A 25,757-nucleotide genomic window follows, 5' to 3' on the forward strand; every position below is an offset into this window, starting at 1 on the left:
TAGCCTTAAAGCAAATTTTAAACACCGTGTGTTTTAAAGTTCCTTTTCCCACAGAATGTTTAAAAAGAAGTGACAGAGTAAGACAGGTGTAAAGATACATTTCTTACCCTTCAAGTTTATTCAGTTCTGCTGTTTGCAGACATGATAAATTCTGGGAAACTTAGCATAAAGGATAATTATGTTTCTGTTCAGAATTTGTAAAATTCTGAACCACTGAGAGGTTCTCTTTACAAAGAAAAAAAGCAAGGAAACAGAAAAATAAGTTGTCTTGCAGAGTGCATTTTATTAATAAGAATTACAATGCTGGAAAATCTGATATAGATTAGCAAAGAACAGTAACAACAGGAACAGTGTATCCAAACAGAACTTGTTGGATAATTAAATTCCTTTAACAGGTAATGAAATTTAAACCTCTTTATCCCTCTGACATAAGCAGAACTCTTAAAAGCTATGGAACTTGATTCTAAAAATGTAATGTGGGAGAAAAATATTGGGATGATGATTAAGGATTTCAGATACCCTGGGAGGAAATTTATGCAGGAGTAAAACAATATACATTTAAATAAAGTGAAAACAAAACAACAATGCCAAACAACAAACCAAAACAAGAAAAAAAAAAAAGTATGAAATATAAAAAGAACTTGTAATAAAAGCCTTGTTATAGAGGTGTGCAGTTTATACCAGCAGTAATGAATCTACTTCACTGGGATAATTTAAAGTCAAGTAAAGGAAAGTAAAGATTGAAATTTTTAAGGAAAATTGCATTTTCACTGTTCTTACTCTTTTAAACTTATTCATGATCATCTTGTCTGCTTTAGTTTCCTCTTTTTATCCCCAGAATCACAAAAGGGCCTCATTCTGTGCATTCTGTGGTTTCTTTTCTCATTACTAGAATATAGCTTATTCAACAGTGATCCCAATTTATAGATTATCTACGGTGTACAATATTTGCCAATTCTTGACTTATTAAAAATGAAAATCCTTCCATGAGATTTAATTATTAGAAGGATCTTACCAAATGGAAAATGTTATAGTAAGATTGGCATAAATGAAGAAGTCCTGTCAGTCATAATATTGAGCCATGTCTAGGTGTGTTTTTTTTAATTATTATTATTATTTTCTGCACAAACCAAAATTATTAGCAAGCTTGTAACTGTAGTCTCTACTTCACTATCCCTTAACATGCTGAGGATGAACTTTCTGGGTTAAGCACCTGCATTAGTTGGTAGGATAACAATTCTATAATGGCAGTTGGAAACCCCGTGGGCAAGTATAAAGAAAAAATACTGTATAAAAGTAGGCTATCACATCTGAAGCTGAGGAAAGATTTAAATGTTATTCTCACCTTTTTGTCTTTAGTGTTATTGTTTGACTTCTATTTCATGACCACCGAGTAAAGCTGTAAGTACGCAGGTAGTACGTACTATAATTAATGCAATCCAGTACCCTCTTTTATATCCAAAGGCATATTTTAATACCATTTAAAATAGAACAAAATCTCAAAAGTTCCCATCCTAGTTGAGCTTTGTCTGTCCAAACAGCTATAGCTGTCTTGGTCAAAAAGTGTATATTCTGATCTCCTTTATATTTGCTTTCATTCTGTTTTGCAGGATGTTATTTTTAAACATAGTGATAGGGCTGACCTCATGTTTTGGTTGAGACTTTTTATCCATTTCCCTTTTCAAAATGACAGTACATTGCGTGGTGTCCAATTTCTCTCCATCTCTGTGTTTTAGCAGAGTTAGAATAGATAAGTTCAAAGAACAGTATTACTGGCTTCTCTGTTTCTGAAAGTGCCTATTGGGAGAAAGTAGCCTACTGTTTTTAGAAGCTGAAGAAGTTATGCATCGTATGCCTAGTTTAGAGAACTAATCATTTCCATACCTCTGTTTTTGGTGTTGGTAAGATCTTAAATAGGTTTTCATTACTGCTACAAGCTGTCTTTCTCTAAACTCTCTAGGAAGAAGAAAAAAGTAGACGACTCTCTTTCTCTGTAATTGATAGTTCTTGATGACTTCGGGATATAATGTTCCAAACATAGCTCTTAAGTGAACACTTGTATTTTATGAAACTGAAAGTGTTGTAGTGTGGAATACAGGTTTTTCAAATCCTGCCATATTTTTCTCACCCAGAAATGCTTCATGCAAGTTATTATACCTGTTTCCAGATCACACCCTAATGTGCAATGTATGATTATAATACTTAGCTGTTACTGCTTTTGTTCATAAAATTCAAATCACTTTTGATAGAATGTGAAGTGCCCTTCCTCCCAGTTTACTAACAAGGAATGGAGAGCTGAAAGGTAGGATGAGTTGGTCAAGGTTGCACAACAGGTAAACATCAGAGCAAGGAACAGAGCCAGTATTCAAACTCCGTTTCACTGCTAAAGCCACTGGACCACCCAGACTTCATAGGCATGTGTTCTCTGTTAGAAGTTTATCTGAAATTCAGATGCAATAGGATAATGTCTTTCAGTATGAAGATTGTAAAACAAGACCAGCACTGTCATTTAATAAAAGATTATTTTATAAATATAAGACCAGTTAGCACGTTTTCATTGTGATAAGCAAAGGCAATGATGATGTTTCCTGTTTTTCAGAGATTAAGATGGTTTCACTGATGGAGGGTTTCCCATGCTAAAAAGTACTGCTCTAAATGCTTCTTCTGGTAATGTAATTAGGAAATATTGGCCCCGGTTAATGTAACTTAAACAAAATATGTTGTCCTCATCAAACTTTTTCAAGTTGTTAAACAGGCATAGCCTTGTCTAGAAAGAAAACAGGGGCATATAGCATTTCCATGGAAACTTAGTTAAAATGCTGATTTGTGGAAATGATCATAATCAGTACCATAATCTAATCTGATTTAATTAAATGAGAAAGAATCTTAATTATGAAGTCAGCACAGTATGAGTATCTCTACACATACAGAAATCATAGTCTTCCACCCTTACAAATGCTTTCTAACTGCACTTAAAAGTACGAAATAAAGCAGGAAAATCTGTGGACCCTCTCTTTTTTTTATCATTTTTTATGTAAAAGTCAAGATGCAAATATAAAATACATCTATGTAAGTATACTTCATTGATGGTTTTAATAGCTTACTGCATCTATAATTTGTGTTATTTATTTATTTATTTATTAATGAAACAAAGAGAGCCTTTAACAAAAGAGTCGGGCATATTGGCTCTGTACTATGAAAAAAAATGAGATAATCTTTGTTTCCCTCATAGACACACTGAGAAGATTTATTACTTCTGGAAAAGATTCTTGTATCCTTGTTTGTAAAATAGAAGTAAATTTCAAAGTTGATTGATTTGACCCTTTTAGAAAATTAAATATGTTTTTAGTAAATTGTAGTAACATTTTCAAGAGGGCCTCTGTCATTTTTAAATGCCTCTGTCATGTACAAGTGCCTACCTTTTGCAAAATGGTATTTCAAAGTTATTTATTGCCTAGTAGTGATGAAATGAGTACAACAGGGACTTCAGAAGAACCCCCTAACATTTACTGATTGCAGTATGAGATGAGAGCTTCTAGAAATCCCATTGGTATCTGCCAGCCCTTAGTATGTGCCTTAACAACTATAGAAATTTGGCCTCTGCCAGGCTGACTTTCTAAGTCAATGAGATGTTACCCTCTATACAACAAAATAATTTCTGTAAATTCTTACCAGAAGTCTTTTCTGAATTGATATTTGAAGACATAGGCTGAGCATCCCTTAACTCTCACATATTTCAATGAGCACTAGCAGTGCTCAACACCTTTTAGGCATAAGCCCCAATTGAATTTGAACCTAACTTGCAACTTAGTTGACAGAAAAGTTAATTGTATGATAGATCTTTAGTTTAATGAAATGTCAAATACATCTATCCTTCAGCAAAACTTCCCCATTTATTTCAAAGCTATTTCATTAGAAAGGATTACAGCTGGTATCTATGGTATTGATTTCCTTTAAGAAAAAAAAAAAACAAATAAAAATTATTCTTCTAAAAGATACTTTAAAGCTGTATTGAAAGCTAAATCCTACTAATCGTTAGGATATAAATCACAATGTTGAAGCATCTGGATAATGGATTATGTAATGTAAATCTGGCACGTTAGCCCTGTTATTGTGGAAGGCACATCAGCACTTATACTATTTCCAGTAGTTAATAACTCACATAGAGAAGTTCATGGATGGTCATAACCTGGGACACTGATCTCAGGCAATGATGATGTTTTAGTAACAAATTTTAGAAATCTCTAAGTGCCTTTTAATTTTATCAGTTTCAACATTTTTGACATTGTCCTTCTTTTTATTTTCTGGGAGTATCCTTTCAAAAAATTATGAACTTATGTATTTGGCCATATATAAGAATACATTGATCTTTGTGTATTGCAACATCAAAGAGTTGCAAAATGCTTCAATTATCTAATGAAGCAAGTAAACTCTTGGCTGATTTTCAGTAATATGAAGATCTCTCTCAATTAATGAATATTCAGACCTAAGCAAATTTTCGTGCTGAAGGGTCTGTAGGCTTGTGTAGCAATTCTGAAGATGTTAACTTGTTCTTTTTCCTGAAATAAGTAGACAAGTAAAGTAGAAGACTTTCCCTCAGTAAAGTCTAGAAGACTATCCCTCAGTACCTGACCTGTTGGTGGCACTATTTTCCAGTTCACACACCTAAAGAAAACAGAAGATAAACTACTTTCTCCAGAATAGTAAATTCCTAAAATAAATAATTGATATATCTTGACAGAGTTTCAAAGAGTGGTAATAAAGTATCAAGTAAGTATAATATAAATAATAAAGTTAACTAAATGTGAAAATGTTCTGATACGGAGAATGTAAATCCATCATTTTAAAAACCGATTAGCTTTTCAAGTGAGGTGTTTATAAGTAATATACTGAGAATCAACAAGCTACTAATATATCTCGAAAAATAGTATTTCTCTTCTTTAATATATATAAATTAGGAGAATATGAAAAAGAAGAATGCTTGTGTTTCAGTATACTGGAAAATGTTTCAGTGCTATTAATCAGACTTTACTTTTCTTTCCTGACATGGTTTAAATTTTTTAGTTCTGGATATTGCAGGAATGCTAGTTTATAGCTCAAATACGAACTCCTATTTTTGTTGAACAAATAGTCTTCTGTTTTCTTTTCTATGCAGCACTTAAACAAAAACTTTTTTATACCAAAAAAAAAAAAAAAGATAAAGCTTGTCTCGCAGCTAATACAATTCAAGGAAATCTATAATGTCTTGATCTTTTGACATTGCTACATCTTAAAATTGTTTAGTAAAGACATGGGAGTGATGCAAATCCACAAGCACTATTTTTCTTTATATTTGCAAATACAGAATACTTAATACAACAACTTCCAATATATTACTTGACCTCTGATAACATTATTTATATTTTTAGTAATTCAAAGTAATTTGCTAATCATGGTATAGAGCGATTTGTAGAGAATATCACTGCTGTTATTATAATTCAGTCATTAAAATATCCAAAACTTTCTTTCCCAAATGATGTAATTTTGAAAAAATTGTCATGGTTTCTCACCCAGTATACAAGCCTGTTTGACTAGTAATATTTCATATATTCACTGAATTTATGTGCATTTGAGTATCTATGGTAATAACTGGGTAGAGCAAGTAGTCAGTAGTCACTGTGTTCTGCAGGTAGGAGGATTTGAATTATGAAGTCTCTTTCTCCTCTTCATGCCAAGTTTGGTAGTAGAAGATTCATGTCTTGCCTTCCAGTTCAATGGTAGGCTAGAAGCCATAGAACTGACATGGGAGAAACCGGACATGGGTTCATTTTGCAGTGGACACATCCACAAAATCTATCTTCAATCCAAAAAAATTGTGTCTAGTAGTAGGATACCTTGTAGCCATTCTTCTATTTTAGGATCCCGGTTTGGGAAGGATAAATCTCTTTGTAAATAAGAATAGTAGTCTTTTGCATTTCAGGAAAAAAGAAAATGTTGTCAAGGTTTGAACACATTATATTTTTGTTAAAGTGGAAGCCAAGAGCCCGACATCTCCTAAGAGAATCTGGTCACAGCCTCCAAGAGTTCAGATAAGGATCCTAATTTCTGGATGTTTGTCTGAACTGAGTCTCTTGAGGTTCATTAATTGCAAACTTGAAACCACAGCCTGTTAGCTGAGATGTGAAAGAAATACTAGCTAAGCCACTCTAACTAGTAAGATTAAGACCTCAGCTGCAAGAAGTACAGCTTTTTCTTCTGAGAACTTGGAATGCTATGGACCCTCCCTTAAGATTTATAAATGTGCTTACAAATATATACCGTTCTTATTTTTTTGTTTCAGTCATGGGATATACTTTAGTATTGCCAAAAATGAGCAAGGAAGCCCTGTAAAACTAAGGAATAGTTAAGAAGTAGTTAAAATGCCAACACTACTTCATTGTTTTAGTGATAATGTGGGCAGATTTGTCTCACATGCTCCCTATACCATCAAAATTCAGAAAGTTGTCACACTACTGGCTTGCAGAGAAGATACTGGAAAAAAAAAGGTGAAGCTTCACAGGAACTCCTTGTAAAAACTCCACCAGCAGCAGCTTTCCTGCTTTTGATGGTGCTTGCCTTCTCTTTGCATGCTACTGAAGCATTCCTGAGGCTAATAAAAATACTACTCAACCCACTTATTTTTTTTTTTTTCCCCTTTGGCTATTGCAATGAACCATGTGTCAGTAGGTGTCAGGTATATTCTAAAAATCACAGGGAGAATACTCCAGACAGGGGCTTAACCATGCACCACCTCATCCCCTTCAAATTGTACAGTCTAAACCCCTATTTTATACCGTCAATGTACTCCTTGTGCTTCCCAGGAATAAGGTATGTATCTTCCCAGCAAAGTGCACTTAGTGTAATTTTGTATGCCAAGTGGTTACCTCCCTCCACACTTATGGAATATTTTTTTATTGGAAAAAATTAAAAATTGGTTTCCTAGGAGCTCCCCTGAGCTGTAGACTTGGTACCGAGAGTTTATCATGGGGTAAAAGAGTGGATTTTTGTGGGAACCTTTGTGTTGGGTCTGTCTGTTACAGTGTTACACTGTTATAGTGTTGGCAGCACATCAGCTACTATCCTCTAAAGTTTGAAATACAGCATGACTGTGTGAATGATAATTTACAGATAACCTGTTTTCTTCCAAGTTCCTTAGTGAAGCTTCCAGAAAAGACAATAGACTTTCAGTTAACAACATCTCTCTCTATACATATATATATATTTTTTTAATGTTTTCACTCAATATATGTCCTTTTTGTGTTTCCTTCTGCTCCTGCTGCTACTTCATTAGTCCTCCATAAGAAAGATATGTGTCAGGGAGTCAACAGGAGTCTGGTTTATGATGATGTTCACAGACTGCCCTCCACAGTTCAGTTTTTCAGGGATTGACTGCAAACCAAGCCCTTCAGCTTTCATTTTTTTTTTGGTTTGAGTTTGAATGAAGTTTGGCCTCACACCAATCATCGTCCTCCTCCCCTCTCAGCTTGGCCTTACATCAAGATCCGAGTATCTCCTCCCTTTTTGCTTAAACTTGGCCTCCAGGAAATACCAGTTGCCACTGCCTTCCCTGTATCTTGGGAGTTTCCACCCAGACAGCTGCTTCTACCACCAATCCTAAACATCTTCTTGGAGAAAGTAGTAGGTTTAAGGTCAGTGAATAAAGAGGGAGAGCTTCTACTTTCCCTTGTCCATTTAAGAATTCACATATTTACATGTTGCATCCCAATACACCTGATGAAGAAAGTGTTCTGTGTTAGCTAAGATCTTATGACATGTTACGAAAACTATTGTCTTGCATAACAAAGCACAGGCACATATATACTATATACTTACATAATACTTATAAATTTATGTGTAGTCATCCCACTTATTTAAAGATAAAAGTAAAATACCAGTAACACAAGATTATTTTTTTTCAAATACTTTTAGAATACGAAACAATTCAAACTTTGAGATTATTTGTATTTTGCATTGTATCTAGGTTAGTAAGAGACTTGTATTTGGGGAACTCAATCTGTAAATTTTAATGAGGCACAGTAGATCAAATTTAGTTTAAAAAAAAAAAAAAAAGAAAGGTATGTGCACATTCAAGTGGATTTTAAAAATAAAATTATTTAGGGGTATCTAAATATTCAGTACACACATTTGAAAAATCTATTATTTTTGTTGGTTTTCTTGTTGAAAGCTTTTCATTTTCAGCCCAACAGAGATTGACAGCATCTTTTCAGCTACAAAAAGTTATTGGCTGTAATTTTTTCATTGAGGAAAGAAATACTTTTATGCCATTTATCAGTGAAAAGCAAGTGTCAGTACAGTATGAAAAATTCAGGGCAATAAAACAATTAGGAAATTCTCTATACTATTGTCTTGTGCTCTTTTGATCTGGTATACTTTTATGAAGTATTTTAAAGCCATGTTTTGTACTGTTCTCTGAATTTCTTTTGTAGTATGGGCTTTTCAGATGATATACTAATTCAGTGCTAAAAGTTTGTTAGGGTGGTTACATTTGCATGAGTGGCTTTGATGGCTTATCCAGAGAAAGTTTCACACTGTGATTCATAGCTATTTATAACATTGACGCAATCTGGTGAGTTCACTCATGGAATGGAATTAGTACCAGGCACTACCTGAAACTCCCCACAATGTGAGGTTAAGCATGAAGGTATCATTTTGGAGAAACTACCAGAAAAGTAGTAAAGCACATTAGAAATCTTCACTAAGTTATATGTATATTAAAAATCAAAACCAAAAAACATTACAACCACAACAACCAACAGTGACAAAAACAAACAAAAAAAAACACTCTACCTTGATTTAAAAAAATGTACTTTGTGAATAATATTAGTGTCTTAGCCAAATACATAAATGATATTTAGTTTTCCATGGGTAGGACTGTTCTTTACTGTAAGAAAAATAGAAGAAAGTACACAATTACTTAATATTTTGCACCATCTTTTTGCTAACTATATACTTTTATCATGGGATACTTATAACAGTTAATTACTGGGATGGCTGGCATCACCACCAAGTATTAACGTTGCCCATTGCTTCCAATTATAAGCTTCTGTTTTCAGTGTATTAAAGCTTAGCAAGACTTAAACTATTTAGGCTGAAATTTTCTATTCCTAAGCTTAACACTAATATTTTTTTCATGTTAAAAGAAAATCCTGGGCATCTTCTGTTTGAAGAGAAGAAAATGAACTGGTTTGAGAAGAGGAAGGTATGGGTAGAATCAAAAATATCGCTGAGGTCAGGAAGGAAACTGAATGAAGTGTGAAGTTTGGAAGGGTGAAACTGGATTTTACTGTGCAAGTAAACTGAAACTGGAATTAGAAGCAGTCTAGGAAGTACACATTCAATAAGTGCTAATTCATATTTTCTTTTATGTATCCCACTGTGATGAAACAATTACTATTACTGGGAATATAGCTATATTAGATGATACTGGACCATAATTATTTTACTATATATTGCTATACTCTGAATAGCTTTAATTTATTAGCTAAGACTTGTCTGTATTGAGTTAAAAGAAAATCTGTTATCTTTTTAATTACACTACCTATCACGTGTTTTATACTGTAGCCGTTACATATGTAGCTGTAACTTGTGTAAGTATTTTGATGGGCATTGCCTTTGGAGGTGAGAATCTTCCAGCAATCTGTAATAGAGGTACTTTTTAGCAGTTACAATGTTTATTGCTCAGTATTATGTTTTGGAGTGTAAAATTAAACATCTCATTCTTTGGCTAAGCTAAAACCAGAGAGAGAGATATTTTGAACTGAAACAAAGATTTAGAGTATAAACAAAAGAAGTGTAATTTATTTTTTTAAGTAGCTAAGGATTTGCTGGATTGTTTCCCAGTTATTTTAACAGTAACAACAAGTAATAGGAGTAGTCAGAAAGGAGAGAATCTTAGGGAGTCTCAAATTAATGTACAACCGCGTTACAGATAAAAATAATAATAATCCTGCTTCAATTCTGTCTCCAGGATTTCTTATTTTGAAGACAAATCTCACTTAAAATAATTCCATAGGATGGCAATAGGATGTTGAGCATCTTTAGTGTATAAGAAATTACTTTAGGTTAGCTATACTCTACTTTCTGTGGAAAAAGGGAACGGAGATCTTAAGGTATTTCTCTAACTGTGCTAATCTAGTCCTTTTATACAGTGTTAAATTCTATAGGTATTTTACAGAATGGAAATGCTTTTAGATTTTACTACTTTTTCCTTCGGTCTGTATTTGGAATCCCTATCCCAGGTTTATAGGGAGACTCTTCTCCTCTCTTGCCTGAAATAAATCAGTCTGATCTATTTTCTTCTCTTATTTTCAGTAGGAATTGGTACTTTTTACTTATATAAGAGCATAAGAGCTCTTATAATTCTGTGCACAGAACAGGAGTCATTTATTGAGGAAGATTTCTTTATCTTTCTGTCCGTTTGCTTATCCATGGAGATCTTGAAATGAACACAAGCAATTCTGAGAAGTTATTTTCTTTCATTCAGTTTTGCCTTGATACTAAACAGCCCTGAGCTCTATAGAAGTTGAGCACTTCTGAATAATTTTATCCTTACAGCATCCCACAGAAACAATGAAAGATTACCATCAGCCATGGAATAACTGCATAAGGAACTGGATTAATTAACAAAAATTATCACTGAGCCAAGAATTTAACTGTAATTCTCAACCATCTGGTATTTCATGGGATATGTGCTACAGAATGCTGGTCACTGTATCAAGCAAAGGAAAGAAGTCTCAGGGAGTTAATGTCTGCTATCTATAAGCAGTGTTAAAGTTATTCAGTGGAATTGTCTACGTAAACTTGCTAGTATTGTTGACACAAATATTTGGATTTGCAATATTCATTTGAAATGGCACATTTTGTAGTACAGAAAATAGGTACATGAAGAAGGAACCTTAATGTCGCTCCAGCAGCTGCCATTAGTTGGTCTTCTGTGTTCCTTCAGCTCTAGCCCATTCTTCTCAGTAACAGTACAAAGGAAAGGCAGCAGAGAAGACAAAAACATTTCTCCTCATCTCTGAATGCTCATTTTTCCTGGCTAAAGAAGAGTATCCCTTGTATCCATTGGCCTTTTTTGTTGAACCAAGCCTAGAAATGTTGAATGAAATTTAAATAAATATTCTGTGTGAAGATCAACTATAGCTTTTTTCTTTTTTTTTTTAACAAGTGTGGATACTATCTTGATACCATGCTGAAAAATACCTCTTCCTCTAACCCTCTTACCTTGATGGTAGCTGTTACTTCCAAGAGACTAAACAAAGAATTAGTGACTCAGTGGTTTGTGATTTTGAAGTTTGTCTTTTTGTTGTTATTGTTTTTTAAATTAACATGTTACCAAGTCATAAAACAAGGTTTTAAATATAAAGTGACTTGAAGCACCAGTATTTCATTCTGAAGTTCTGAGAGCTGAAGGACTGGAGATTGCTCAGAAGAATGTATTGGCTCTAAAAACTTTTGAAGTGTATTTGAATAGTTCTTAAAGCATGGCAATATATATGTCCTGCGATGGCTACAATGTTCTTGGAAAGCATGGGGAAAAGCTTGCAAAAATGCTTTATTTATATATTATTTATTTATTATTTAGATGTAGAGCTTAGGGATATGGTTTAGTGGGGACTGTTAGTTTTAGGTCAGAGGTTGGACTCGATGATCTTGAGGTCTCTTCCAACCTAGAAAAATTCTGTGATTCTGTGATTATCACCTTAAGGGTTGAAAAAAATATTATTCCATACACTAGCATTGTTAATTCTTTTTGAATATTTACTGATTCATATACTTGTAGTCTGAATTATAGGAAACATCCATAATTGTCATTTTTTATATATCACTTGGATATTTAGAAATTATTCATTCACTGACATGGAAGTTGCTACGTGGATTCTTCAAGACAGTGAAATGAAAACAAAAAAAGTAAATGGTGAGATTAAAATCTCACAGTAAAAATTGCCTCTTCAAAGAAAATTCCTATGCTTCTTTCACTATACAGTGTTTATGGAAGTTGTGTTTTCTTCTCCTATCTTAAAACATAGTTACAGATCATGTAGCACTTAATTTTCTAAAAATAACTACAAGGTTTTCAATATTATGGGAAATATGTATTCTGTTCCGTGTTATACTTAAATGTTGCCATTATAACATTGCATGACCTCTACCTATACTAAAGTTTAAGATGCATTGCTGTTTTACCTCATTAAAGGATACTGTACCTCGTAGATTAGTGGTAGAGCTTCTCTAAAAGGGGTAGAGAAATAAACTGAGTCATTTTTGAAAAAGTAAGGAAGACAGTAACTGGTAATGTTTAGCCCTTCGGTTTCTACAAATATAGACTACTCTTGAAATCATGGGCAATCGTCTGAGTGCGAGCAGGCTCAGTTTTCCTCCCTGATCATTTATTTCCCATTGCAGTCTGTCTAAGAAGCCTCAAAATTCATAGGGCTAAAACTATGAAAACAAAACTGCAGCTGCTTGTATCCTGTCATCTGCATGAAGAGGGTTGCTCTTATGTTTTGTAGAAATCTCATTTTTTTTAAAGATCTTATGTTAGAAAAAGACTTCTTACCTTCTACTTCATGGATGAAATGACCCAGTAACAAATGAACACTTGAAATGTTGACCAGTATTCTCCTGTTGTTTCAGCAAACGTTCGTGGGTTTCAGCACAAAATGTATAATGTATTTATGCACAGCTTGTGATTCTGCTGCTTAATATGGAGACATATGCAATCTGAATAATGGTTGCTCTGCTGCTTATTATATTAGCAATATCTTCATATTTAAGCAAGCTATAAATTATTTAAAATGTGATTATGTGGTGTCCAATTTAATTATTTGTGTCTTTTTATTGCAAGACTAGCTTTCTCTCTTTATTATAGGACTATTTCTCCTTCTGATTTATTTTAAAGAAATGTATTATAACATATCGGTTTTATTTCTATATTTCACAGCTGTGGGTATCCAGATGAAACTTGATTTTTTCCAGCGGAAATTCTGGACTGCAAGCAGACAGGTATGTTTTAAATTGAAATTTTTCTTGCCATTGAATCCATAGCACCTTTCTAACTGTGCAATTGATCAGCACTTTTTTTTTCCACAAAACTACTGCAAGCAATATATTTTGAGTTATATAAACAGTTAGCTCTTCATATATACCTTCCAGTTCAAAATTAGACAAAAGAGTATTCAGTCCTCTTGATCCCATCTTCAGTGAAGAAAATAGGAAGATAATTCATTTTATGCTCCTATATATAAGGAGTTACTTTGTTGACCTGACATTAATTTTCTCTGTCAGAAAAAGGGGAACAGCAGACCAAGTAGTTATATTTATTCATTTTCAGTGATATAGAAATACAGGCAGAAATATGTCTTCTTGCCAACTTAGTACCTTTCTTCCAACATTTAGTTAATTCCAGTATCATGTACATTGATTAGTCAACTAGGCTACTGAATCAGGCTTGGCATCTATAGTCTTTAATAAACTATACCTAAAGTTTTAGTATATAGAATTTTTGTTCATTGAAGAGCTGATCATACATTTTCTAATTATTAGGAGATTTCACCCATATTTTGAGAATAGATTGGAACCATACTATTTCAGAGAATGATTCCTAAAATCCTGGTCCTACCCTACCCCACTGGAAAATCACATATTCTTGTTGACAAATGGTCAAAAGCTGCTAACACAAAGGAGATGAAGGTGTTTATAGCAGTTGACAATGATACCTTGTGAATGCACCCTTTCTTTATGGAACAGAACATGATTGGTGAATAGATTGAATACTTCCCTACTCTTGTTTTTAGAACAATTTCTGGCTTTGATAAAAATTGAAACTATGTCCAAATCTTTATAATTGTGCTCACCTTGATTTTGGAAATGTCATTTTATTTGAATTATAAAACTAAAACTGAAATATTTTATTGATTTTTGGTATTGTCTCTAGTGTGCATCTCTTGATGGCAGATGTGCTATAAGTTGTGATGATGAAGTAAGTATTTAACAGAACTTTATTTTCCATTTATATACCTGTTGCAGTAGAACATGAAGTTGATTATAATGTACACTGTGATGTTCAAACAAAATTAATCTCCTGGCATAATTAGGAATCACCTTCCAAAATATAATGCAATTTATATTAGACATTTTATGACTACTTACAAACATCCATTTATTTATGAGGTTGACAGTGATATCTCAAATATGCATTGGAGTAAATTTTGTTTTATTAATCCAGTTTTGGAAGTCACATGAAACTATTCTAAAGCATTTATTTTCTACTTCTTAATTGTCCACCTGAGGTAGAAACTAGTCTCTGATGTTCACACAAATATTAAATAAATTATTACCAGTATAATATAAATGCAGAATTGAATCTATGCAGTAGTAATACATGAATAGCACTTCAGAAATAGAAAAGAAATAACATCAGTCAGTAGTTCTTAGTGATCTCACCAAAATAACTTTTTACGTAATATTTAATTTGGTAGATAAAAATAATATTTTTAGTGTCTTATGCATAGGCTTTTGCAAACCATTTAATATCATACCATATGATATTTTTATCAAGCAACCAATGTGTCACAGGTTGAGTGAATTAAAAAATGGTTAAGAAAGTACTGTCTGTACTGATACATGGGAAGGAATTAAATATGCAAGATTCTAGCAAATCAGAGTTGGGTTTTAGATATTGTTTCAGGTATAGTTCTTATCAGTAATTTGGAAGAAAACATAAACCAGTTATTGATAACAACATTGCATGATCTCCAAACTGAACGAATTGTGTGAGGAAATCTGGGTCACCTAATAACTGTGCTTGAACAAACTGCCTGCATTAAAGTATCATGAAATATAAATTCATACAACTGGAAACAAAAACTTCAGGCTGTATTCACATAGTTCAAGGGCACTATCCTGAAAAATAGTAATTCTAGTAATATTTGAGAACCATGGCAAAAAAACAGATGAATAGGAAATTCTCTTTTCACACAGTGATCCAAAAGAACTGTTGCAAAACATACATACATTAAAAGGCAAGAATCTGCTTGCCTCTGTAACTCATGCCAATGTAATGTTTTTGTGATCTATTTAAAAAGTAGAATACCATTGTTTAATATAATTATAAAGTTTTCATACAGTTTTATTCTGTTTTTATACATCTCAGTTGTTTTCAGAGAAGCTGCTATCTGTATTGCCAGAAGTGAGCAGTCAGTGTGTTCTTAGCTTTTGCTGCCATTTACACCCTTTACAACAAAGTGATAAAAAGTATTTGTACAGCAAACTGAAAACTGTTTCCCCCCACCACTGAAAACTCTGGTATTTAAACAGCCCCTCTTCATCTCTTCTGAAGATCTTCAAGTTCTCACAAATTCCTGTCTATTCTTTTTACAGTAGAAACCAACATACATTATTTGTCATATTCCATAAGTCTTAATTTTCTCTGTTTCTCTGTTGTCTTTTCTTATCTGTGTTCTAGTCTGGATGTAAAGATCTATTCCTGACTGTTTCAGCATTTGAATTAGGCACACCTTTCTTTTCTCAGAGGTGCTGCATGTCCTGTATTAATGTATTTCCAACAAAATCCCTACATTTTCCACCACCTGGACCACTGTTCTGACTGTATTCCTACCTGTTCAGTAGTTGATTCATTTGGAGTAGCCCAAAATTCATTCAGGGCTGTTCAGCACATTAAAAAGTACATAAAGTACTTTGTGATATTTCCTGTAATGAAAATTGAGCTGGGTTGGGCTTTCTGGAGAACATGTAATTCAAAATCCAAATAACTATGGTCAAAAAAGTTCACAACTCTATTTGAGAATTCTTTCTAACATCGATTTTTATTACATTGTATATGTTGTTCTTTAAGGCAAACGATGTTATTTTATTTTTTGGATTACTTTTGTATAAAATTATAAAAAGTTTTAAAGATACATCATCCATCTTAGCAATCACACTTCTAGTATTCTACTTCATAACCCCATATAAAGAGACATTGAAGTGTGTTTTATTGAAAAATGAATCCAGTATGCACATGCAGTGATATATATATATATTATTTTATTTTTTTAAATATGTCTGTTCAGTATGAAATTCAGATCACAAAAACCATTCCAGAGACAAAGACAAAACTTCAGACATCAGTAATTATAAGAGTAGAGCATTAACTTCTTCAGCAGAAGAAGATAATCTGAAGGACAGAGATAGTAATAAATAATGGAAAACTTGCAGTAAGCTATAACACAGAATTGTGATGATCATGCCATCTTTGGCCATGAAATGGACCTTATGAGTCTTTAGCATTTCTAGTTGTAAAGACTTACAGACTTCTCCATTTGCAGCTTGTATTATTTTAACCAAGTAAAGTAAACTTATAATTATTAATTATTAATAAACTATTTAAAAAAAAATATATATATATATAAAACAAACAGATTCCTCCCAGGTGTATGTGTGTGAAAGTACCTATTTAGCCCCAATTTCAGGCTGTCATTTGCATTAACAATGATTTTAAGGAGATCTCATAATGTTTATTATCCCATTCTCCTAAAAGTGATCATGCATCCATTGACAAACCAGGTCTGTGGAACTTTTAATTAGCTAAAGTTTCCTGAATTTGTTTTATTATAACTTGCTACAGATTTAAGGTGCATACTTTACCTTGAGTTGTTTCCATCACCTTTAAATATCAGTAGGTTTCCAGTCATAGCCAACGAGTTTGAGAAGTATAACTGCACATAGTCTGCACAGAGTGCTGTGTAAAATCTCATTTAGCATAAGGCACCACACTTGCAGGATTAAAAGCTGAGCAGAGTTGACTTCCTTTGTTTGAGATAGCCTTTGTGACAAAATAGTTAACAGTACACAATTTCTTCTGTAAAGGAGTCTCCTGGCTGCAACGTGTTCAACTGCTTCATCCAGACAAGAATTGATATATTATCATTGCTGCAAAGATGCTTATGGTCTGTCCATGGGAAGAACTGAGTATACAATGATAAGGATAAGGAATTTCTTTTTATATTACATTCATAGGCAAAGAAAATGCTGCTCAAAGGCTTTTCAGTTATTTTCAATTGACATCAGCAGGAGGACAGGAGGATCAACACAGGGAGAAGTTGTATGAACCTTGATAATTTGAACCTTGATAATTTAGAGGTTCCAAGCTTTTTTTTTTTTTTTTTGATACACTATCTGTTAATAGGACAGTAAGAAAATATATAATGAACAATTACCATACAAATTAAAGCACTTAAAAATATTAAGAAATGAAACTAATGGAAATAGGGTCTCACAGTAGTCATGCAAAGAATTAGTTGAGGAATTTGATTCTGAAATGCAGTTGCATGACAGATTTTCAATTCCTCAGAAGTATTTTTTTTCTTTCTTTTTTCTTGTTTTTGTAGTCTCACATTTTATTCTATTTTATTTTATTTTATTTTATTTGGTTTCTTAACCCTTATAACATTCCATTACTGTTGTTATATATTGGAACTGTGACAAATACATAGAGGACTTGAACTTCATCAAAGTTACTGTACTCCAAATGTGTTCTCAGACCTCAGTCAACATTCTTGGAGTGTTTATTCTGGACTTCATGCCTGCTCTGTTTTACAAGCTCAGGGACTCTCCACCTACAGAATGTTCCCCTTGAAATCTGGAGTTCATTGAATTTGAACCTTTGGGCAAACCTGTATGTAGTTCACTTCCAACACCTGTGAACCATTGTGAATTAAACCTTTTTCATACAGTTGTAGTCTATGCAAATATTATTATCCCATATGTTAATTTTACATTTGTCATTTTCTATTTGAGATTTTCTGATGTAGTGGACAAATAAATGCACCCCACTGTCCTTTTCAAATGCTAAATTTCATTTGCAAAATGTTCCTTTGGTGTAGTACCGAATAGTGAAAATTAGTTATCTTGCTGGCTGATAGGTGAATGAGTGGTCCTGAATGAACATTTCACCATAGTTAAATGTTTCTAAAATGGATAGAAATAGAAACCTAGTTATCTTCAAACATCTCTAACAAGATGCAGATTCCACTTAGTGCAATTAGCTATCATTAGCATCGTTTAAAATTTTGAACAGTACTAATAAATGACTATGGCTTAGAGATTTGACCCACGTGGATACGTACTGTTGAGTCACAGCAGTGTTTACCCAACAGTATGTAATTCATAAATTACAAAATTAAGCCTACACTGTCTCAATGTACCCAATGTAACTACTCTTAATTATTTTCTATGCTGTGGAGAAATATTTTTTCTTATGTACTGTCTTTAGATTAATCTTTCATGCATGAAGACTTTAAGTGTCCTCAAAAGAGCTCTTTGTTGGCTTAGCTTTTCTCTCAATAAAGTTCATGGGAGGTTTATGATAGACTTTGGGGATAGTAGTGTTATGGAGTTACAGTCCAACTTCTGAAATTCCACTCTTCACACACCATTGAGGTTAAGTAGCTGCCTCTTCTGAATGAATTAGCTCTACTCAGTTGCTTGCCAGAATCATCAGCTTGTCATTTTGCATTTGACAGTTTTTGGCTTTCTAACAGATCAAAGTTTGGAAATAATGAGTTGTTTCAACTTCCTTTTTGATGTGTTTTCTTCCACTAGGGGTGCCTAGAGCTTAGTTCCCCTATTAGAAAGAATAGCCTGCACTTGCATCAGAGAATTACAGTCATTTTGAACTTTTGCCTGCTTTGGGTTTCTCTGTATTTTCAAAACTAAGCTTCATGCCAGCATTTCTGCCAATCCCTCTTCTGCAGTTCCACAGAATGTATGGCCAGAGTGAGAATCAAACTCATCTAGGAATCTCTTGAAAAATCAGGCTACATTTTCACAACACCCTGAGCAACTGCTACTGCAGAATCAGCCCTACTTTTCTTTATAAAACTGCAGAGGGATTTTGCTGGAGGTGTACAGGGTGTAGCAGAAAGCACATTTTATGATGTTTCTGTTCAGCCCCTTCACAGCAGGAAAAGTTTTGAATGAGAAGCAAAGCCATGATGATTCCTGTATTGGAAGTCACCCTACAATTTTTTTACACAAATGTCACTAAAAATTCAGGGAACAATGTTAAAATGTTTGCTGATTTAGACTAATGATAGAAACATGTTAAGGATGTAATACTGAGGTAGGTATTTGGCAATAATGAAGAGAAACTGAGTTATATCAAGGTTTGAGTTGAACCTTATGTTTAAACTCTGAAGCACAGTAATTAAAATTTTGCCTGTAGCAAGTAATTCACTTAAGGTTACAATAGTGCATGCACGTATGGAGGGAAGCACTGATTTGAGTTTACCTAGTTTTATGCAATTTATAACTCCGACCTATGAAAAGCTAACAGTCCTATCTCTGAATCCAGTTCCCAATTAAAAACACAATTTGAAAAGCTTTTAGGAGACCTATGGGGCCTCTTTTACAGAAGTTTCTGTTCCCCTCCCCCAATGACCAAATTAAAAAATACTACCTGGTCCCCTGTTGGTCCTCTAGGCTAACACTGTTTTCATTAATACATCATTAGAGTAATGACATTGTGCTGATGTTTTTCTCCGAACACAGGATAAGCCATCAGGAGCAACAAAGTTCTATGCCTTTGCAAACCTTGTTACAAGGAAATACTTCTAAGAATTAATTAAACAAAACAAACACTGATCCTGTTCTTTTAATGTTTGTTATAATTATTTTATAACTTTTATTTCTATATACATCTTTGTTTTGTTTTGCGTGGACTAACTGTATAAAAACTAAATCAGGTAACATCCCATGAGTTGAGACTACATCCACTTAGAAGTTACATAAACCATTAAAAGAACCTGAAAGAAAGTTTTATCTATGTAGAAGTCATTTGGAAGTAAACTAAGTTATTGCTGTATCCTAAAACCAGGAATCTGAATTGTATTTTTAATTATTTTTTTCAGTCTATCAGTTGCTACCTAATAGATAACAATGGATTTATTTTAGTGTCTGAAGACTATAGGCAGGTAAGTGAAAGATTTTTATTCAGTTACTGCTATTACTGATTTATCTTATTTATTTATTTAAAATAGACAGCTGTCTTAAATTGTTAAGTAATTAGTAGCATGAAGTTAAAAACTTCCTTCAATAAATAATGTGAGCTGCCTCTCGCAGGAGCTCAGTTTCTGTCTCCCAGTGGTGTAGAGTCATGAACCCATAACTGTTCTCTGAAAGGGCTTGTTTGCTGAAGAACTGTCTATCTTCCATGATAAATTTTTACCCCAAGAAGAAAGATTTACTCTGGCATTTTTGCCACCTATGAAGGGTGGGGAGGAAGGGAGAAGGCTGGGCATGCAGAGCTCTTACATTCAAACTTCAGATAATGAAATTTTACACAGGTGTTTGCTGAAGAGTTTGTTTTCTGAAGTGTATTACAGCCACTGAAGGACTAAAATTCAGCAATCAGCACCACAATAGAGAGGATAAGGATCATGATTAATGGGGAGATCATTTAAAACTTTAATTTGCTTTGCATTCATGGAAACTAATTGAAAAATGAATGTATAATTCTTCATTTCTGCAAACCTTATTAAGAACCCACCACTACCCCCTCATAAACATTTGCCTGAGAATTGATGGGATGCTGCCTCAGTTATGACAGAGTTGTCTGAAATTGAATTTCTTGTCTGTGTTGGAACTGTGCATAGGAGTTATCCGTACTCTTACTCAGCCTTTAGGAGAACTACATTTGTTATGACTACTCTGGTTACTGGGAAACAGCTATCAGAAAGTGCTCTGGGTGACTTAGAAGAGTGACTGGAGAGGAGGTTTAAAAAAAAAAAAAAAAAAGCACTATAAGTGGATGGCAAAAAAGAAGCCAAACTGAACATTTCACTTCTAAATTAAAAGCTTGAATTATTGCAGCCTTAAATATGAAACTTCTTAAAGAAAAAAGATACAGATGTTTGTTTATTTCATTGCTCAAAAGGAATTGGATAATCTTTCCCCACAATCCCTTTGTCCCTTGCTCCACTTTGATTGAGTATGCTAGCAACTAATAAGCAAGGAAAATGTATTTTTTCTAAAAACCATTATCCTTCCAATCCAGTTCTGGAGCATTAGCTGCTAAACAGATATCATACTGAGTTGTGAAGTAGTCATTCTTCACAATATGCTGTCTTATATTCAAAACTGAAGGCTGAAATTTATTCATAGAATCATAGAATATCCCGAGTTAGAAGGGACCCATAAGGATCATCAAGTCCGACTCCTGGCACTGCACAGATCTGCCCAAAAGTTTAGACCATGTGACTAAGTGAACAGTCCAATTGCTTCTTAAATTCAGACAGGCTTGGTGCAGTGACTATGTCCCTGGGGAGCCTGTTCCAGTGTGCAACCACCCTCTCGGTGAAGAATCTCTTCCTGATGTCCAGCCTAAACTTCCCCTGCCTCAGCTTAACACCCTTCCTGTGGGTCTTATCACTGGTGTTTACAGAGAATAGGTCACCTGCCTCTCCACTCCCCCTTGCAAGGAAGTTGTAGACAGCGATGAGGTTCCCCCTCAGCCTCCTCTTCTCCAGGCTGAACAGGTCCAGTGGTCTCAGCTGCTCCTCATACATCTTCCCCTCCAGGCCCTTCGCCATCTTCGTCACCCTCCTCTGGACACTCTCCAACAGTTTAATGTCCCAGAACTGCACACAGTACTCGAGGTGAGGCCAGACCAGCGCAGAGTACAGCGGGACAATCACCTCCCTCGACCTACTAGCGATGCCGTGCTTGATGCACCCCAGGATACGGTTGGCCCTCCTGGCTGCCAGGGCACTCTGCTGGCTCATATTCAACTTGCTGTCAACCACAACCCCCAGATCCCTCTCTGCGGGGCTGCTCTCCAGCATCTCATCACCTAGTCTGTACGTAAAGCCAGAGTTGCCCCGTCCCAGGTGCAGGACCCGGTACTTGCTTTTGTTAAACTTCATGTGGTTGGTGATCGCCCAGCTCTCCAATCTGTCCAGATCTCTCTGCAAGGCCTTTCCACCCTCAGCTGAGTCCACAACTCCTCCAAGTTTGGTGTCATCAGCAAATTTGCTCAGAACTCCTTCTAGTTCTACATCCAAATCATTTATAAAAACATTGAAGAGGACTGGCCCTAAAATGGAGCCTTGAGGGACCCCACTAGTGACCATCCACCAACCAGATGTGGCCCCATCAACCACAACCCTTTGAGCCCTGCCTATCAGCCAATTGCTCACCCATCGTATGATGTTTTTGTTAAGTTGTATGCTGGATATTTTGTCCAGTAGGATCCTATGGGAAACCATGTCAAAAGCCTTGCTGAAGTCCAAAAAGATCACATGAGCTGGTTTCCCTTGATCGACTAGATGGGTGATCTTATCATAAAAGGAAATCAAATTTGTTAGGCAGGACCTACCCCTCATGAACCCATGTTGGCTGGGACCAATGACTGCATTGTCCCATTGTCCCCCAGGAGCGCTTCAGTAACTTCAAGGATCATCTTCTCCATAATTTTACCAGGCGCTGACGTGAGACTGACAGGCCTGTAATTGCTAGGGTCTTCTTTCTTACCCTTCTTGAAAACTGGCACATTCGCCATCTTCCAGTCTACTGGGACCTCTCCAGATTCCCAAGATCATTGAAAAATAATTGAGAGAGGTCCCGTGATGACATCAGCCAGCTCTTTAAGCACCCTGGGATGGATCCCATCCGGACCTATGGACTTGTATGGATCCAGTTGGAGCAGCAAATCCCGCACATGTTCAGGTTTGGTTGGGAGTTTGTCATTCCCACCGTCATGGTCCTCCAGCTCAGGGCACCCAGGGTCCTGAAGCCCATCATCAGTGTTGAAGACAGAGGCAAAGAAGGCATTATTGTCTCCGCTTTGCCTATGTCATTGTCTGTGAGGAGACCTTCCCCATCAAGTAGTGGGCCTATGTTTTCTTTGGTTCTCCTTTTTCTGTTCACGTATCTTAAAAACGTTTTTATTGTCTCTCACAGACATGGCCAGCTTGAATTTTAGATGGGCTTTGGCTCCACAAATTTTCTCCCTACAAACACAAACAGCATCCCTGTATTCCTTCCTCGTCACCTGACCATCCTTCCAGCAGCCGTACTCTTTCGTTTTTCACCTAAGCTCCAGTAGAAGATCCCTGGTCAGCCAGGCCAGCCTTCTGCCCCACCTGCCTGACTTCCGATATTTTGGAATCGCCAAAAAGCTTGTGCTTTTAGGAGGCAGTGCTTAAAGACTGACCAGCACTGATGGACGCCAATGCCTTCAAAAGCAGCTTCCCAGGGGACCTTGCTGACTAGTTCCCTGAGCAACCTGAGCTTTCCCCATATCCAGGGCTGAAGTTTTGGTGGCAGTTTTCCTTCTGTCACCATAAATTCTAAACTCAACCACTTCATGGTCACTATGACCAAGACGGCCGCCAGCTGCCACGTCTCCCACAAGACCGTCTCTGTTTTCCAGCAACAGATCAAGGAGGGCACCTTTCCTAGTTGGCTCCCTTAGCACCTGTGCCAAGAAGTTATCATCTAGGTACTTTATGAACCTCCTGGACTTGCTCGTATCAGCCATGTGGTGATCCCAGTTGATGTTTGGCAAGTTGAAATCCCCCATAAGGACAAGAGGAGTTGACCTCGAGGCATCTCCTAGTTCTGCAAAGAATAATTCATCGGTGGTGTCGTCCTGGCCGGGTGGTCTGTAATAGACTCCTAGTACGACGTCCCCTTTATTTGTTCGTCCCTTAATCCTTACCCAGAGGCTCTCAACTTTGCCATCCCCAACTTGAAGTTCCATGCAGTCCAGCCCATGCTTCACATACATCACCACCCCGCCACCTTGTCTACCCTGCCTGTCCCTCCTGAAGAGCCTGTAACCATCTATTGCAGCACATCAGCCACAGGACTCATCCCACCAGGTTTCACTTATGCCAATGATGTTGTAGCTGTGAGGCTGGGCCAAGACTTCTAGCTCATCCATTTTATTCCTCATACTGTGTGTGTTTGTGTAGAAGCACTTCAAATGCACTTCCCTACACACAGCACCTTGTGGAGCCAACTGAAGGACCTCACCGGCACACAGTCCCTTTGATTCTAGCACACCATCACTTAGCTCATCACTGGCATGTCTGTTTTGTTTTTTTTCTTTCCCCCTTCAACTCTAATTTAAAGCCCTATCTATAAGCCCTGCCAACTCCTGAGCCAAAATCCTTACCCCTCTCTGAGAGAAGCGCATCCCATCTGGTGACAGCATGCTTGGTGTCACGTAGACCTTCCCGTGATCGAAAAACCCGAAGTTCTGTCAGTTGCACCAGTCCCAAAGCCACATGTTAATGCGGTGAGCCCACTTGTCAGGATCGATCCTCTCTATCAGAAGGACAGGGGCAAACACAACCCATGCCCCTGATCCTTTAAGTAGTCACCCCAAAGCCCTAAATTCCCTTTTGATCGCTCTTGGACTTCTCATTGCTACTTCCTCATTACCAGTCTGAAAGACCAGTAGCGGGTATTATTTTGTTTTACATGCATTGCTTCCACCCTTTAAAATGTCAAGCATGTTATGAATATCATTTGAGGGTGTACCCATAAAATGACATGAACTAAAAATATGGTGTTTTTTAAACATTAAGTGCATTATATTAGAAACATTTTTTCCCCTGCAGCAATCAAATATATATTTTCTACTTAGTTGATCATTGACCCAAGAATAACAGTCATTATAAAATAATGATGATACACTGAAATCATTTTGTCTGGTTTGTCCCACTGTTGTTGTGCTTGGTATTTGTGTAATTCATTTGCTAGTTGATAGTTGGCTACAGTCAATAAATACAATTAGGAAGAGATATTTTCTTTGGTAGATTACCTGATACTAGTTATTACATATTCCTATGAAGAATATATCATGGACAAATGTTGGACCATAACTCGGCTAGAAATGTGTCAGATATTAAGTTATTTGGAACAATGTCTATTCCTGCCCGTAACATCAAATATATGTGAGTCTTGCCTGTTGGTTTTCTGAGCTAGGAGACAAGCAGCTGTAAATCACTCACTGCTGATGGAAGGTCAGAGAGCAAGTGATAACATGCTGTTTTTACAAGAACCCCAAGCAAAACCGATGGACTCTTGCTCCTTTGTCATTGTATCCTAAAGTACATATACAGGGAGAAACCTTCCTACCATTTCATGGAATAAGAAACAGGTGTTCTTTCCTGAATGTGCTTCAGCACTGTTTTTCTTTGGACGTGCCAGAAGTGACCTGAACCACTCTAAGAATCTTGTCCTGGGGCAGTGTAATTCTTCATCTGAGTTATCACCAAATCCAAATATATTAAAAATTACAATTATCTGGGTGTTACTGCTTTGAAGAGAACTGCTTTGAAGAATTTACAGATGGATCTTTTGTGGAGAGAACTGTCACGGAAATGTCTTTATAAGACTGAAGCACATCTTGAAAAATCAAGTTTATTACTATCTAAGGTTATATTAGTCATTTATGGTTTGGGCTTTTTGACATTAACTGACTGCCTCTCTCATAGTTAGGATAATCTTTCTTCATCAGCCAGCTAGGGCTACTGAAGCTAGTATTTTTAGTCATGTAAACCACAAATGTTCTTCTTGTTTCTAGGAGACTTTGCACGCACATATGTTTTGGAAAATATGCCAAGTTTCCTGAGTGTTTTTGGTTCTTCTTGTTGTTTTGTTTTGGGTTTGTTTGTTTTAAAGAAGAAAAAAAAAGTTAATACTTCTTT

The 25,757-nt window shown here is 35.7% G+C and overlaps 1 protein-coding gene across 18 annotated transcripts in view; it reads left to right on the plus strand.

Annotated features, from left to right (window-relative positions):
* Positions 1-25,757, plus strand: part of CACNA2D3 (calcium voltage-gated channel auxiliary subunit alpha2delta 3) — a 463,864-nt gene that overhangs the window by 398,013 nt on the left and 40,094 nt on the right. For 15 of the 18 annotated variants that reach the window (XR_011100159.1, XR_011100160.1, XR_011100162.1 and 12 more), the window contains 3 exons: positions 12,983-13,044; positions 13,976-14,020; positions 19,950-20,012. Coding sequence is in view for 14 of the 18 variants with exons in the window: in XM_068694140.1 (XP_068550241.1) it covers positions 12,983-13,044; positions 13,976-14,020; positions 19,950-20,012 (170 nt within the window). In the remaining 4 variants the exon portion in view is untranslated. Of the gene's footprint in view, positions 1-12,982; positions 13,045-13,975; positions 14,021-16,908; positions 17,232-19,949; positions 20,013-20,384; positions 21,184-21,617; positions 25,749-25,757 lie in introns of those variants that run through there. The other 3 variants (XM_068694146.1, XM_068694153.1, XM_068694152.1) reach the window with 3 other exon arrangements.

Source organism: Anas acuta, chromosome 11, assembly GCF_963932015.1.
Source record: "Anas acuta chromosome 11, bAnaAcu1.1, whole genome shotgun sequence".
Lineage (NCBI taxonomy): Eukaryota > Metazoa > Chordata > Aves > Anseriformes > Anatidae > Anas > Anas acuta.